A 14,923-nucleotide genomic window follows, 5' to 3' on the forward strand; every position below is an offset into this window, starting at 1 on the left:
CTGTGCAAAATATTGTAAGGAGAGATTTGCTTTACAAGTCTGGATTTGATTGGATTGTTAAAAGTGAATTATAGATGCTGTGATTATCATTGGCTGAAATGGATAATATAATTTTACCCCTCCCAAGTGGCTTGTTGCATTATTGCAGGAAAGAACAGTTGTTTCAGAGCCTGGAACGTTGTTATATTTTCATGAAAAACTATTAATTTTTTTTATGATTATTAAGTTGTTTGTCTGTTCACAATTAACGCAAAAAAAAAACCTTGTGTGATGCAACACAAAACAATCGAAACATATTTAATGTTAAATACAATGAGATTTCCACGATTTCCACAAGAATGCTACCTACAAATTGCCCTGTAGCCTTTCGCATTGAAAACCGTTTAGAACACTATATATGTAATTTTAGAACTATTATATATTAGAATATCTTTTCTTTGCTTTTTCAAAGAATGGATTTAATGGTTTTTAGACTGCGACAAAATGAGTAATTCTTGTCTTGGCTGTGTTTCCACTCTTCATGCTGGTTGAAACAGGAGCAGCCTGCCCTCAGTGGAGGGTCAATGATGTCATCCTATGTTGCTCTGAATGGTTGTGGGAACATCTTTTCCCTCCATCATCAGATGCAAGAAGCTTAAAATAGGTTGTTGACTGCCCTGGGCAAATCAACATTAAGATCACGTGAACCTCTGTGTGGAACCTTCAAGTGAGTGAGGAGCAGCACAGTGTTTTTGCTGCTTTTGCCAGCAGTAGTGCAGGTGTTTTTCCTTGGTTTTGAGATTCTCAGGACGCTTGTTACGAGATCTGTGCATTGATGAAGACCAGAGACCTTTATAGCCAGAATACATATTTATTTTGTTTAGGCAGAGAAAATACTGTTCAGAGAAAAGGAAACCAAAAAACACCAAAAATAAACTATTTTTTTTTCCCTCATACATTTGGCCCTCAACACAGAAAGAAAGTGAAGAACATAAAATGGGCAAATATATGGACATCCTTCACTGAAAGGTCATCCATAGTGTTAAAAGGCTGGATGATCTTGGTTATTGAGCATTGTGTGCCAAAAATGTAATTATCCCCACCCTTTAGAGTGAGTTTGTGTGGGACATAGATGCCCTTTGGGTCATCGGTTGGCATTTTAGTGGGAGATTTTGGCTGTACTAAGACAGTCTAGTTGTGCTTATGAGCGGAAAAACAGAGCAATGAGCAAGGCGTAGGACGTGGAGAAAAGCCTCCGGTCATGAGGACAAGCTGAGCAGCAACTGAACAGGGTTTCTAGAAACTGGGCTCTAGAAGAGGAGAATTTAACCGTTCTAAAAGAAAACGCATGCAGGTGATAGACAAATACAAATGGAAAAGTCCATGCAGATGAAGTGTTTTGCTTGGTTTGGGGGTCATTGAGTGAGATTGCAGCCCAAGGACTCAATTAACATTTGATTGGGCTGGCTAAAGTCCTTCTTATCATCTGAGGGCAGATTTGACTTTCTAAAGGGAAATGAGGTCTGAAAACACAGTCTTTGTTAAGTTAAAGGCAGTTTCGGGTGAGAAATTTCTAGCTAAATTTGAGGTTTTTGTGAAAGAAACTTTCTGATTTGTTTTTTTGACACAGTTAAAAGTAAAACTTCCCAAATTGTGAAGTATCTCGTCAACTCTCAGCTACTGTAACGTACAAGAATATAATTTACTTGTATTGTAATTAAAATCACCACTTAGAGAATATTACTCATCAGTCTTCAAACATTAATTCAATTTCTTACGGATTAACCACAAGCCCCTTTTGTCATTTTGATAAAGGCAATTTTAACATGTCAGAACACAACCTTCCTCCTCCTGAGCTTTATTACATTTAATCAAAACTAATTCAGCACAGCAAATTATTTAAAAAAAAATCATAGTTGGCAGATTTCTGTAAATAGCACAGAAACAAACAATGAATAATAAAGAAGGAAAGAGAGAGAGAGAGGAGAGGCCTGTCTATGTTGATCTGGCACAGGGGAACACTACAGACCAGATGCAGGCGTCCTTCCGTCAACTTCCTCTCTGATTACATGGGTACGGTCATGGCGGTTGTTGGGCACGTAGGTTCGAGGTCACATGTTTTTGTTGTTGTCATGGTGATGGCACTGGCTGCAAGCGGGTGGATCCAGGAAGGGAAGCTCCTGCTCTGTGTTGTGGAGACGGAGCACTCTGGAGTTCAGGTCCACACAGCACTGGGAGTAGAGAGAAGATCATTGCATCACATCTGGTGTATTATACTACTCATTATATTGACTTCTCATTGACGCAGTTGTTGCCTTTTCTGACTGATCAGACTTGACTCTTACAAAAGATCAAATATTTCATAGAATTCTATCTATCTATCCATCGTCTGTCTATCTATCTATCTATCTATCTATCTATCTATTGTTCTGTCTATACAGTATCTCTGTCTGTCTGTTGTTCAATCTCTGTCTGTCTGTATGTATGTCTATCTGTCCGTCCGTCTTTATCATTTTATCTATCGTTCTATTTGTCTGTCTGACGCTGTCTGTCTATCTCTCTATTGTTCTGTCTATAAATATCTGTCTGTCTGTCGTTCAATCTGTATCTGTCTGTCTATCTATTGTTCTGTCTGTGTATCAGTTTGTCTCTGTCATTCAGTCTGTCTGCCATCCGATCCAGAATTCTGTCTGTCTGTTCTATCGTTTTATACGTCTGTCTGACGTTGAATTTGTCATTCTATCTTTTGTTCTCTCTATCGTTCTATACGTCTGTCTGTCGTTCAATCTGTCTTTTATTCTATCTATCATTCTGTCTATCTGTTTGCCTGCCCTAGCAACAAATGATGACACCTTAGCAGCTGCTTAGTAATCAGCATCGAAGTTAATTTTCTATTTTTAGATACTTTATGATAAGAATTATGAGCAAGGACATTTCAAGACGCAGTAACTACGTCAGCACTGGAACTGAGAAAAATGGCTTTATATATATATATATATAAATATTTATTTTATACCAGTTTTCACAGTCTGTTTTCTCTAAATCTGATCATAGTTAAACCAAACACCTCTGTCACTGGACAGATCATAGTCTAAAGACTTGACTTTGGTCGCTGGTTCTCACAAAGTGTGATTACTGTGTTGTGCCTTTGTAAAGCAAGATTATTGGTGAACAGGCTTTGTTTGCCACTGTACATGTAACAGTCTGAAGAGCATTTATATATTCCAGGTGAAAAGAGTGGCTAAAAAATAGGTTTAGTTTAATTCTCCTTTTTATTGTCTTCACATGTCCGCGTTGGTTTCAGGGCTCCTTCTCCTTGCATACATTATCTTTTTCTTCTGACAAGAATAGTATTTGCATATACTTATAGAGATACTGTCCACGTCCTCCACATTTTCATCCTCTTGCTCTCTCTCACATCCCCTTTTCTCGCTCCCACTGTCATACTTTAAAAAGGATTTTCTCTTCTTTTAATAGCATTTATCTTCCTCCTCAGAACTCGTGTAAACCCCAAAGGGGAACTTTTCCCTGGCAGTGGCATTTGAAATAACCATATTCAGAGTCAATATTTAGATATATGATAAAAAAAAGAACTCCCCCATCATGTACAAAGCTACTTAGTGTCAGAAACCATCTAACATAGCCTCAAAACTCCTTTGCTCCTTGTTTTTGGACGTATTTCATAATGTGATTTGCATCACGTTATGTCTGTGATGATTTCAGCATGCTTATTTTTCACAGTTCAATTGTTAAAAATCAACTGGTAGAGCATTGCACGAGAACACATACTACTACTGATCAAATAGATACTTTGAATGCAATGTAACTTTTGATCATCTAAATAAGTTGCTTTACTAAATAATGTGATTTTTATCAAAAAACTAAAATCTAAATTGACAAAGCTTGTTTATAAGTTTGTAATTTGCTATTATTAGGTCTCATTTAAATGAATGATGATGTGATCTAGATCAAACTGGGAGCATTGGAAAAGGTTGAGATGAAAAAGTGTAAAATTATTAAAACATTATTCATTATAAATAATATTATTAAGAAAAAAAATATGTTTATATAATATATGTTAAAAATGTACAGAATTTTACTCAACATTTATAAATATTTTATTCTATCGACAGCAATAGTTTTTCAAAAAATATGTAGAGAATATTTCACACATTTATATATATATATATTACATGAAATCACACAGTAATTACAGACTAATACCATGGTCATTGAACCCACATGGTCAGTGTGGGCAGGTGCAAATCCTGCTGGAAAATGAAGTCAGCATCTCCATAAAGCTTGTCTGCTGAAGGAAGCATGAAGTGCTCTGAAAATGTCCTGGTAGATGGCTGCGTTGAGTGGACAGCACAGTGGACCAACACCAGCCGATGACATGGCTCCCCAAACCAACACAGACTGTGGAAACTTCACACTGGACTTCAAGCATCTTGGATTGTGTGCCTCTCCATTCTTCCTCCAGACTCTGGGACCTTGGTTTCCAAATGAGATGCAAAATTTGCTCTCATCAGAAAAGAGGACTTTGGTCCACTGTGCTTTATTAAATCCAGAGTCAACGCAGCCGTCTACCAGGACATTTGCAGAGCACTTCATGCTTCCTTCATTTTCCAGCAGGATTTGCACCTGCCCACACTGCCAAAAGAACCAAAACCTGGTTCAATGACCATGGTATCACTGTGTAATTACTGTGTGATTTCATGTAATATTCGAATTTTCTGGGATTTTGATTTCATGGGTTTCATAATCATCAAAATTATAACAAATAAAGGCTTGAAATATCTCACTTTGCATGTAATGAGTCTATATAAAATATTAGTTTCACCTGTTAAGTTGAATTCTTGAAATCAGCTTTTTGATGATATTCTAATTTTATGACCAGCACCTGTATATCATTTTTTTATTTTTACAGTATAAGTTGGTTCTTATACACGAGAATATACACAAGGCAATCATCATATTTGGGGGTCAGAAGCATTAAAAAGTTTGCAACATCTGATCTAGAAGACCAACACGATTTGCAATATCAGAAGCATGCATTTAAAACTCAGACTGAAAATACAAAACTTTTAAAAGCCAGGGACGCGTGGATTAGAAATCCTGCCACTCGAGACTCTGAAGATAAGGTTTAATAAACGCAGGGCTTACTTTGAGTTCCAGCAGAGTCTGTAGACCCAGACACACCTCAAACGTGGCATCCTCTGTGAACAGACGAGAAGTGAGACTCAAAATGTGGGAGGCAAAAAGAGAATATCTATCCCATGTGAGCATAATTTTATTATTTCTCCAAATAGAAGAGCACATAAGGTGGCTTGATAAAACTGACATCATTGGTATAGCTTTATTATAAATCTGCATGCAATGCATGCACGAAACACGACCGGCACCGTGCCCAAGTCATGTACTCTTCTGTTATGTAATTCCTCTGTGCTGCCCACATGTCTTTGTTCAAGCATTCCCAGACTGAACTGGAAAAGGTCAGTGACTTACTCTGAAAGCTGTATGCAAATACAAGCTGAAGACATTTATATTAAAATCCCTTTTCAAACTTTCATAAGACTTTTCTCTTTGCATTAAACTTATATTTAGATATGACTGGTTGAAACCGGTTCTGTTAAGGAGAATGGCCTGGATGTCTCTCAGCTATTCTGTATTCTGTCAAATCTATCAAACATTTTATAAACAGCTGAATGGTGCCATGTTTTCTTTTAATGCAATAGGCAGTGCATAGGAAGTGACTGGAAAAACTTTGAAATCTGACCTATGACCTGGGCAGTGCATTGAACTCTTTCTCTGCCCAGCTGCAGGTGCAGGGACTTCACTGTCTCCACTGTTGAATCACTGAGTGGCAGCTTGTCTCGAGGTTTGTCGTCTTGGTTGGTTTTCAGTCTGCAATAAATACAAGCATTTAATATATATGCCCAGTTTCACAGACAAGGCTTAAGCCTAGTCTCAGACTAAGTAAACCCTATTACAGGGACAAAATGACAATATTGCCCAACAAAGATGGCAATATCTGAAAAATCCTTGTTCTTGTGGGGACTTTTTTTTGCAAATAGTTTATAAATCATACTAAGTGATGTTTTTTGAAAATGTAAAATGCAGAAAGTTTTCTGTGATGGGTTTAGGGGGAAGGGTTTAGTCTCTAATGGGATAGAATATGCAGTTTGTACAGTATAAAAACCATTATGTCTATGGAAAGTCCCCTAAAAACACTGTGTGTGTGTGTGTGTGTGTGTGTGTGTGTGTGTGTGTGTGTGTGTGTGTGTGTGTGTGTGTGTGTGTGTGTGTGTGTGTGTGTGTGTGTGTGTGTGTGTGTGTGTGTGTGTGTGTGTGTGTGTGTGTGTGTGTGTGTGTGTGTGTGTGTGTGTGTGTGTGTGTGTGTGTGTGTAAAATAAACATACCCCAGTCGTCTGCAGCATGTTTTAGAGATGTGGTTGTGTTGGCACCCTGTGTTTATGGATAACATCAGCTCTGCATCTCCACACTGCAAAATAAAATAAAAATTCTTCACTCAGATGAATTCCCTGATAATATAATCTTTTTCCCTTGTGATTGCCTTTTTCACGCTTTTCATGTGACAGGAAATTTAAATAGCAGAACACATTATCAGCCAACAGACTAACAACGTTCTCAGTCTGCAAACTAGTTTCACACAGACGCCAAGCTGAGACACTACAGTATGTTGAAGAACAGATATTAGCTCTTGCTCTCTTAAATAGACAATGCCAGGTTTTGTTTTTGCATTGTGTGACAGTATCAGGATTGATAGTTTAGCAGCGTCTGAGGATAATAGTCCTGGTTAATAATGGACTGACACTGTCAAAGGTACTTTGTGGAAGCTCCTGTCGTTTCGCTTCAGTGAGTCAGTTTATTCTCAGTCTGTCCTTTAACCTGAAATTCCATCAGCGCTTGCAGAATTCAGAGCTCATCAGATGAACAATGACCCTGTGCTTTTGCAGCATTTGCTGTTTGGAAGGTCTAAGTGCCTGTTCATGCTGCTTGCTTGACATTTATGTGTAAATAATTTGTTCTGTATTAGCAGAATTAGTGGATTGTTTTTTAACTTATTAGCCATCCGTTTGTTTCCTGATGGATTCTTCCACACGTTTTGGGTCAAACCACATTTGTGTAAACAGTAACTTTAGCAATGAATACAATAGCTTACTCAATATGTGTTATTTCTAGCATTTTTCTTAATAGATCAGCGCAATTACACATTTTGTGTGAAAAAAAAGAGACAAAGTACAAATATGAAAATAGTACCTTTTATGTCTTTTTTTATTTTCAAACAAAATGTGCATGTCTGCACAGGAAGAATGAATATACAAATATATTTTAGTTTATATTTTTAATTTGCCGTGGAGATATTATGGGAACCCTTTACAATAAGGTCCCATTAGTTGACGTTAGTTAATGCATTATCTACACTGTAAATATTATTATGATCAATAAGTTATGACAACATATGTTTTTACATTGCTTGTTTTACATAACTTTACATAAGTTAAGCAATTTTCAACTTTTTTTTATGTTATACCAGATTCAACTCATTTAAGTCAGTTTAATTTCATTTAAGTTGAAACGACTTAAACATCCAAGTTGATTGTACTTACAAATTTAAGGCAGCAACTTTTTTACAGTGTAACATTAACTAACAATGAGCAATACATTTAGTACAGTATATATTCATCTTTGTTAACCTTAAGTAATAAAACTTCAACTGTGCATTGTTAGTTAGCTCAGGTCCTTTAAATAATATTAACAGATACAACCTAGATTTTAATAATGTATTAGTAAATGTTGAAAAAATTCTAATTTACTAACATTAATAAATGCTTTAGAAATACTTTCCATTGTTAGTTCATGTTAACTAATATGGTTAATTAATGTTATCAAATGGAAACGTATTGTAAAGTGTAACTGCAAAAATATTGTTTTAAAACACCTGAAGTGTTGTTGCTGTTACATCATAACTCCCTCTTATAAAAAGTATATACCATTTAATTTAATAAAAAAAATTTTTTTTAACTCTCCAAGAACAAGTATGTTACCATGATTTTGAACAGTAAATACAGCCATTAAGAAAAGTATTTGACTTGATTTAATCTGGATTCAAGTATTTAAGAGAGCTGTGTAATAATAATAATAATACCAAGTTATCAAACAACTATAATATTTAATAAGTAACACATTATTTATTAAATAATACTTTATTATTATTATTATTATATGAGATATAATAAACAAGTGTCGTGGGAGGAGGAAGCCTCAGCTGAGATATTTCGAGGGATTTGGAGCCTGTTTTTGGCATATGGTCTCTCAGCATGCATGAGGATTTAAAGACAATATGGCTCCACCTACACACAGCTAAAGCGTTGTTAAGCTTTTGCTTTTGCTCTTCGCCTGGTTGTTAACTGCACAGTTAATGAGTGAGGGATGAGGTCTGCGTCAGCACTGTTCCACCGTTAAAGAGAAATAAGTGGATGAGAGCTTTGTTGCAACCTCTTTGAGTTTCCTGTCACTCAAGGTGAGCTGTCACCCCCGCAACTTTCCTACCACATAAAAGGTGGGACACACCATCTCTCGCACCAGTGCGTCAGTCTCTCATTGTGCACATACGGGGAGGGAGCCCCTCTCGCACATTGTTCCGACCCCACTAATATGTTCCACATACACTTGCAGGCTTCCTTGCATTGTTTCTTCCTCTGCTAGCTTTCTAGTTCTGTGTGGAAAGTGTTTTTGCTGCAATGCGAGAGGGCCTAAATAAAACACATTGAGGTGGAAACACACCATATGAGGCAAACTGTGACTTTTGGATGTGTGTCAGATTGTGTACTTCTTCATTAGTTTATCAGTGTCTTTCCTTGCACTCAAACTCGGTGGGATGCTTCCATTGTGAGCTGTGTTATGTCTTTATTTGATTGCCGCTGTTATAAATGTGTGTATATGTGTGCATTGGTGCATGTGCAATACATTTATAATGATGCTCTGCGTGGAGCAAAATCGTGCTTGACTTGCTGCCTCAAACTGAAACGTATCTTTCCAGAAGAGGAGGCAAGAACCAGTACCCGCTGCCCCACTTATCTGGCTCTTCATTACCCAAGCTTTAATTAGACGCTGATGGTTTTGTTCCGTCTTTCAGTTCACCTATGTCTATGACTATACAACTGCATCTGTTTTCCAGAACATTCAGATTGCACGTGTGATCTGGAACATTCAAATGAGAATTTCCATTCATTTAACTTAAATCCAAGCCTTATTACACTACACTGCTTTTTAGAATACTTCATTATGATTGGTCGATCGTGTGTTTTATACAATGACCCAGCAATTGTCTCTTGTATCACTTAGTGGTCTCTTTCTTAAAAAGAGAATACTATACAATTGGGTAACATTTTTAATATTAGGTGTCATTAAATAACAATGAACAATTTTAACAGTATTTATTAATCAAGGTTAATGTTAAATTATAACTGATATACTACTGTAAGGAAAAAGTTGCTGCCTTAAATTTTTAAGTACAATCAACTTGGATTTTTAAGTCATTTCAACTTAAATTACATTAAACTGACTTAAAAAATTTGTTGAATCTTGTATAACTTATCTTTTTTTTTTTTAAATTGCTTAACTTATTTTGATGAGTTAAAGCAATGTAAAAATATATGTTGTCACAACTTATTGATCATATATATTTTTTTACAGTGTATTATTGTTCATTCATTGTTGTTCATTGTACATTAAATATATTTAAAATTTGTAAATTATAAACTTTTAAAAATAGTATTTACAATGGTAGAATAACCTTGATTAATTTGTTTGATTTGAATTTGTTTGATTGATGATAATAATGCGAGTAAGTAATTAATTGAATTTTAATGTCAAATCAATTAATTTTAAAATGTAAAATTATTAATTTGTTAATTTATTTACTTTTTGAAGTATAAATAAATAATGTGCAGTCAGCTGGTCATTATGGCAAATTAAACTCTGTTAACTGTGTATTTTGCCTTCATTATTACCATGCTGTGAGCTGGACAAGCTAATATCACATCAGGTAACATCACATTTTCACAGGCATTTTCATGATTGCCTAATTTGAGCTCAATGGTCCATTGATTGGTCTTGTTGTTCTTGAATTGTCAGCTGACATGTGTTGGCAGAGGAAATGAGCTGCTCTTTGGTTCACATCCAACCCTGTGGTTTAATCTGCTTTAATTTAGGGTCTATTTTTACCGCGCTCAATCACTGCATGAATGGAGGGTGATGGAGAGGGGGTCCTGCGAGATGGGCCATTTTGATGATGTTCAGTCTGCTCTATAGAAAAACAGAGAACCTTTTAATGAAAATGGATGGTGCTGGAAAACCTTGAAACATCAGGGACATTTAGAATAGTTATTTTCAGACCTGAGGAAATATTAAAAAATATATAATTTAAAAAGTGTAAAATGATTTTTTTTCCCCCACTAGTCTGAACTTAACTGAAATGAATTTAAAAGAATACTGATCTTTTTAGCTATATATAAAAATAATAAAAAAAACATTTGTTTAGTTACCTCAAACAAATGGAGAAGTTATGGAAATTAGTTTTTAAAAATGTATATATTTTAGAACAAGACTCAGTAAGTTCAGTAACTTCGAATGACTCAAAAGTGACAGTAAAGGCATTTATTGTCAGGGTAATGTTGTTCAGTGTTCTTGTGTTTTCATTCATGTGCCATAGACTTGTGTTTCCTTTCAGTTTAGTCTTGTTAATTCACTTGTTAGTTGCCTTAGTTACTAATGAGTTTCACCTGTGTCTAGTTTGCCTTTATTTGTCCCCTATATATTTAGCCTTGTGTTTCAGTTGTTCCCTATCGGTTATCGTTTTCAGTAAGTGTGTAGATTATGGTACTACTTCTACTGTTTTTCCTATGTGTAGAAAGATTTATATTTTTAAATAAATTATGTTCTATCTATTCATCAAAGAATCCAGCACAATTGATTTCAACATTGATAATAATAATAATAAATGTTTCTTAATATGCAAATCAGCATATTAGAATGATTTCAGAAGGATCATGTGACTGAAGACTGGAGTAATGCTGAAAATTCAACTTTGCCATCACAGGAAAAAAAAAACATAAAAAAATATATTAAAATTAGTTATTTAACTGTATTTAATTGTTTTTACTGTATTTTTATCAAATAAATGTAGCCTTGGTGATCAAGAAACTTTGTACCGACCCCAAACTTTTGAACGGTATTGTATCTTATAGTTCCTTGTGTCTTATGTATGAGTTTTTGAATCTTTGAAAAGTATGGGTCAGATAGATGTTATGTCACCATACAATGAGTCACTTGCGCACCAGTTTACGTCATCTCTGTTATAAACTTTGCATGTGGTGGTTCACTGTTTTCGGCTTTTTAAATGCATACTGGCCCTCTAAAACCCTCTCAAACCCCACCGTCAAGAACAATCGACTGCGAGGAAAATAAAACCATGAGTCATAGGGAGCCAGAGCTTGTGTATGTCATTACAGCAAGCTGTTATCGCTTCTATTATGGGCACAGACAGCTCAGCTCTGCTCATCTGTGTGAATGCCTACCTTACACTGGACCACTAGAGCTGAGAGGGAGGATGCTCTCTCGCCCTCTTTTAGACCTTTCTTCCTCTCATCTCCCATTTTGTCTTTCTGTTTGGACTCTGTCTTCCCTCCGGCATCGCTGCTGTCCCCTTCATATTCATTATCCGCATCTTCGTCAGACCTAAGGCTCTTCTCGCTCTCCTCTGGAGACTCCCTCTCCTCCGTGGAGTCATCCACCGTGCTCTCGCTCCTCTCCTCTGGCTCTCCGCCCTCTTTGCTGTCTGCCAGGGGTGAGCGAACAAGAGATGGGATGTCCCGGGCCTCTCCACGCAAACGTGGAATGTTGCCCTCCATGAGGCGTCGCTGCACGATGTTGTGGGGCTGCTGTATGGGGCACACAGGAATAAGTGATGTCATTCATTGCTATGGCTGTACTATATTTCTGCAATTTGTGTATTTTTAGACCGTATGCAAATTTTCTATATTTACCTAATACGGACTTCCAATTAAATATAAGTAATATCTGTTTTGTTGTCATAAAACTTGACTGAATTTTTTTTTTTTATAAAATAATTATATATATTAAATTAAATTAAATTAAATATTTTATGTAGAATTAAATATTAAATTGAAAATATGCACAATATAAATATTACTTTAAGTTATATTAAATTAAACATTTAATTAAATTATTGTCATGTGACTAAAGTGTTAGATACTATGCTTGAAATGTTTATCATTACAAAATGCATTTCATGAATACTGGTGATCTACTTCAAACGTACTGTAGCCCATGATATTTTTCATATCAGTAAGACTGCTGGGGAAAAACTCATTTCCAATTTTTGACAAACTAATTTCTTTCAATAGGATCCTCATGCATTATAATAAAGTACCAGTGGAGCTATTTTGTAGAATGATATTTTGCTGAGCACTTTGACGCTACATGTTAATTGTTTTCCCCCTTTTACATTGCTGCGGTTTGAATGCCTGTGGGAAATAAACAAGTCATTGCAAACTCGGACATTAAACACTGAGTGCTGAAGTTAACTCCATTAACAAACATGACGGCTCCAGAACGACTCCCATCACTTTAATCACTGCTGAAGTGTGTGTGTCTGCTTTGGCCACAGTTCCTGAAATACACCATTAACAGATCCAGCATGCTTTTAATGTAAAGTGGAAGTAAAATAGTTTTTCATATAGTCGTTTTTGAGGCTGTGAGTGCCACTCTGTCAGCCTTCTTTAACAAACTGATGCAATTCAGTCTCATTCAACAGGCTAATAGTATATAAACATCTCAAATAAATTCCTCAAAGCTTTCTTCTGATGCCTTTATTTCAGTTTCATTGGCCTTTGTGATTCTATTATGCTGTTATTTTTCTTTTGGCTAGATAGCACAATATCTCAGTTATATTTCAGAAACAAATCATGCAGATTGTTGTTTATGACAGATAAGTATAAGTAATATTGGATAAAGAAGGCAATCTGTGCACTGTACATAGTGCAGGTGCTGTGTTACTATCTATGAGATTGCTTCTCCCTATAACTTAGTTAGAGAACAGCTGCCATTTCCACAACAAGGAGACCAGACTGCAATTTGATCTGCTTTTAAAATTTCCTCTGCCTCTAATAATACAATTATCAGGACCTCTTGAAAGTACCATTGAGATATTCTCAAAGGGGAAGCTGAAAATACACAGAGAAACCTAGATCTTCTCTTCCTTTTCTATCCCATCTCTTTCATCTGCTACATGTCCTGTTCTTTTGTAACTCAAAGCATAAGCTCATCCTGTTCAAAAATTCCGCTTAAGATGATAGATGTGTTTTGAAAAGTAGTATAGTATATATATTCTTTTATAATTGTAATTATATATATGAAGAGTTCAGATGCAAAAGCCTCTAAGTGCCATCTGAAATTTTCTTCTAAAATGATCATTTTTATCAAGCTTGTATATTTAAGTTCAGTAAATTCACTTAAATGGCATTGCAAATGACCTATTAATTGTCATTTAAGTGAAATTACTGAACTTAAATCTACAAGCTTGATAAAAATGATCATTTTAGAAGAAAATTTCAAACGGCACTTAGAGGCTTTTGCATCTGAACTCTTCATATATATAATAAAACAATTTGAATGAATAAAAAAATATATTAAAAAAATATACTGTATAATAATGTAAAAAAATAAATAATAATAATGTAAAACATTGTTACATATGCCTTTTTTGGAGAAAAGTGGATAAAAATAAAAAAAATAAATAAAAAAAAAAGGTCTTTGAAAAGGAATGGAATGAAATAAAGCCTTTCATATCCAAAGTACATGAGCACTGAATCAGAAAGACTTTCATCCTGTGCTTGTGTCAACATTTTTCTAGCATCGTGCTATAAATGTGTCAGCTCACCAAAACATTATCACTAGGTATTTCCTCCAGCTACGCAACAACACTATTGATCCGCTGCTGTGGGTTAGATGGCGTGTAATAGCATTTTTTTATAATAGACTTTTGTATATTGATCGAAAAAGAGGGCATGGCCGTCAGCAGAATCCCCAGCCACAATGAGAGTTCTGTTGCTTTTTGACTTTTTGCTATAAGATCAGCCTGGTGTGGCACTTTATTTTTCAATGTGTATTCAAGGCAGATTTATGGATTTTCATATTCTTTCATCAGATAAAAAGTCACAGAGGTTGCAGCAATCTGTTCTCTTATTCAATGATCTTTACAAAGTCCGAGACCGTGTGATCAGATGAAACCATATCCTCAAACAGAGTCAAAGGCTGAGATGGTATTGCAAAGCTCATTTTATCCCGTCATAATGAGATGACCCCCACAAGAGCCCTTACATTCCCGTTGACACCCTCTTACAAAATGAGAAAAACCATCCAGCTGTGACGATGCTTCAGATGCTCTTTATTGCTGCTGTACATCCAAAGGCTGGTAAATTAAATCGTCATAATTGATTTGATTGATTACATTGCCTGCATGAAAACAAATGCATTGCTCTTGTTTCTGACAGCTAGACAGACCAATCACAACTAGTTCTGTTTGTCCTTCTGCTCAGATGCCCATAGCTTGTCTGGTGTGGGTAAAAACAGAGACTAAAAGGTAAATGCCAGTATCTTTGCTTGCTCTGTTGCTCTCCTGTTTCACAAGGACCTTGTATTGATTTTCTTGCAAGTTGAACTTGTTTTGAATGAGAACGCAGGTGAAGTTAGATGTGTATAACCAGAACAGCTGGAACTATTTACATGCAGAGTAAAATCTGGATGATGTCCGAAAAATATAAGTGTGTCAAGATTCAGTTTAAACTGGCCTTATAACCTTGATCCTAAAAAAATACACAGTTTAGGGCATTTA

The 14,923-nt window shown here is 35.7% G+C and overlaps 1 protein-coding gene across 1 annotated transcript in view; it reads right to left on the reverse strand.

Annotated features, from left to right (window-relative positions):
- Window positions 1–830: 830 nt before the first annotated feature.
- Window positions 831–14,923, reverse strand: part of nrip2 (nuclear receptor interacting protein 2) — a 22,339-nt gene continuing 8,246 nt past the window's right edge. The window contains exons 2-6 of the mRNA XM_082166884.1: window positions 11,586–11,948; window positions 6,402–6,484; window positions 5,759–5,886; window positions 5,146–5,198; window positions 831–2,210 (exon numbers count right to left, since the gene is read on the reverse strand). Of these exons, the coding sequence (XP_082023010.1) occupies window positions 2,091–2,210; window positions 5,146–5,198; window positions 5,759–5,886; window positions 6,402–6,484; window positions 11,586–11,948 (747 nt within the window). The 3' untranslated portion in view covers window positions 831–2,090. The remainder of the gene's footprint in view (window positions 2,211–5,145; window positions 5,199–5,758; window positions 5,887–6,401; window positions 6,485–11,585; window positions 11,949–14,923) is intronic.

This window comes from Leuciscus leuciscus, assembly GCF_965113295.1.
Source record: "Leuciscus leuciscus genome assembly, chromosome: 4".
In the NCBI taxonomy this organism is placed as follows: domain Eukaryota; kingdom Metazoa; phylum Chordata; class Actinopteri; order Cypriniformes; family Leuciscidae; genus Leuciscus; species Leuciscus leuciscus.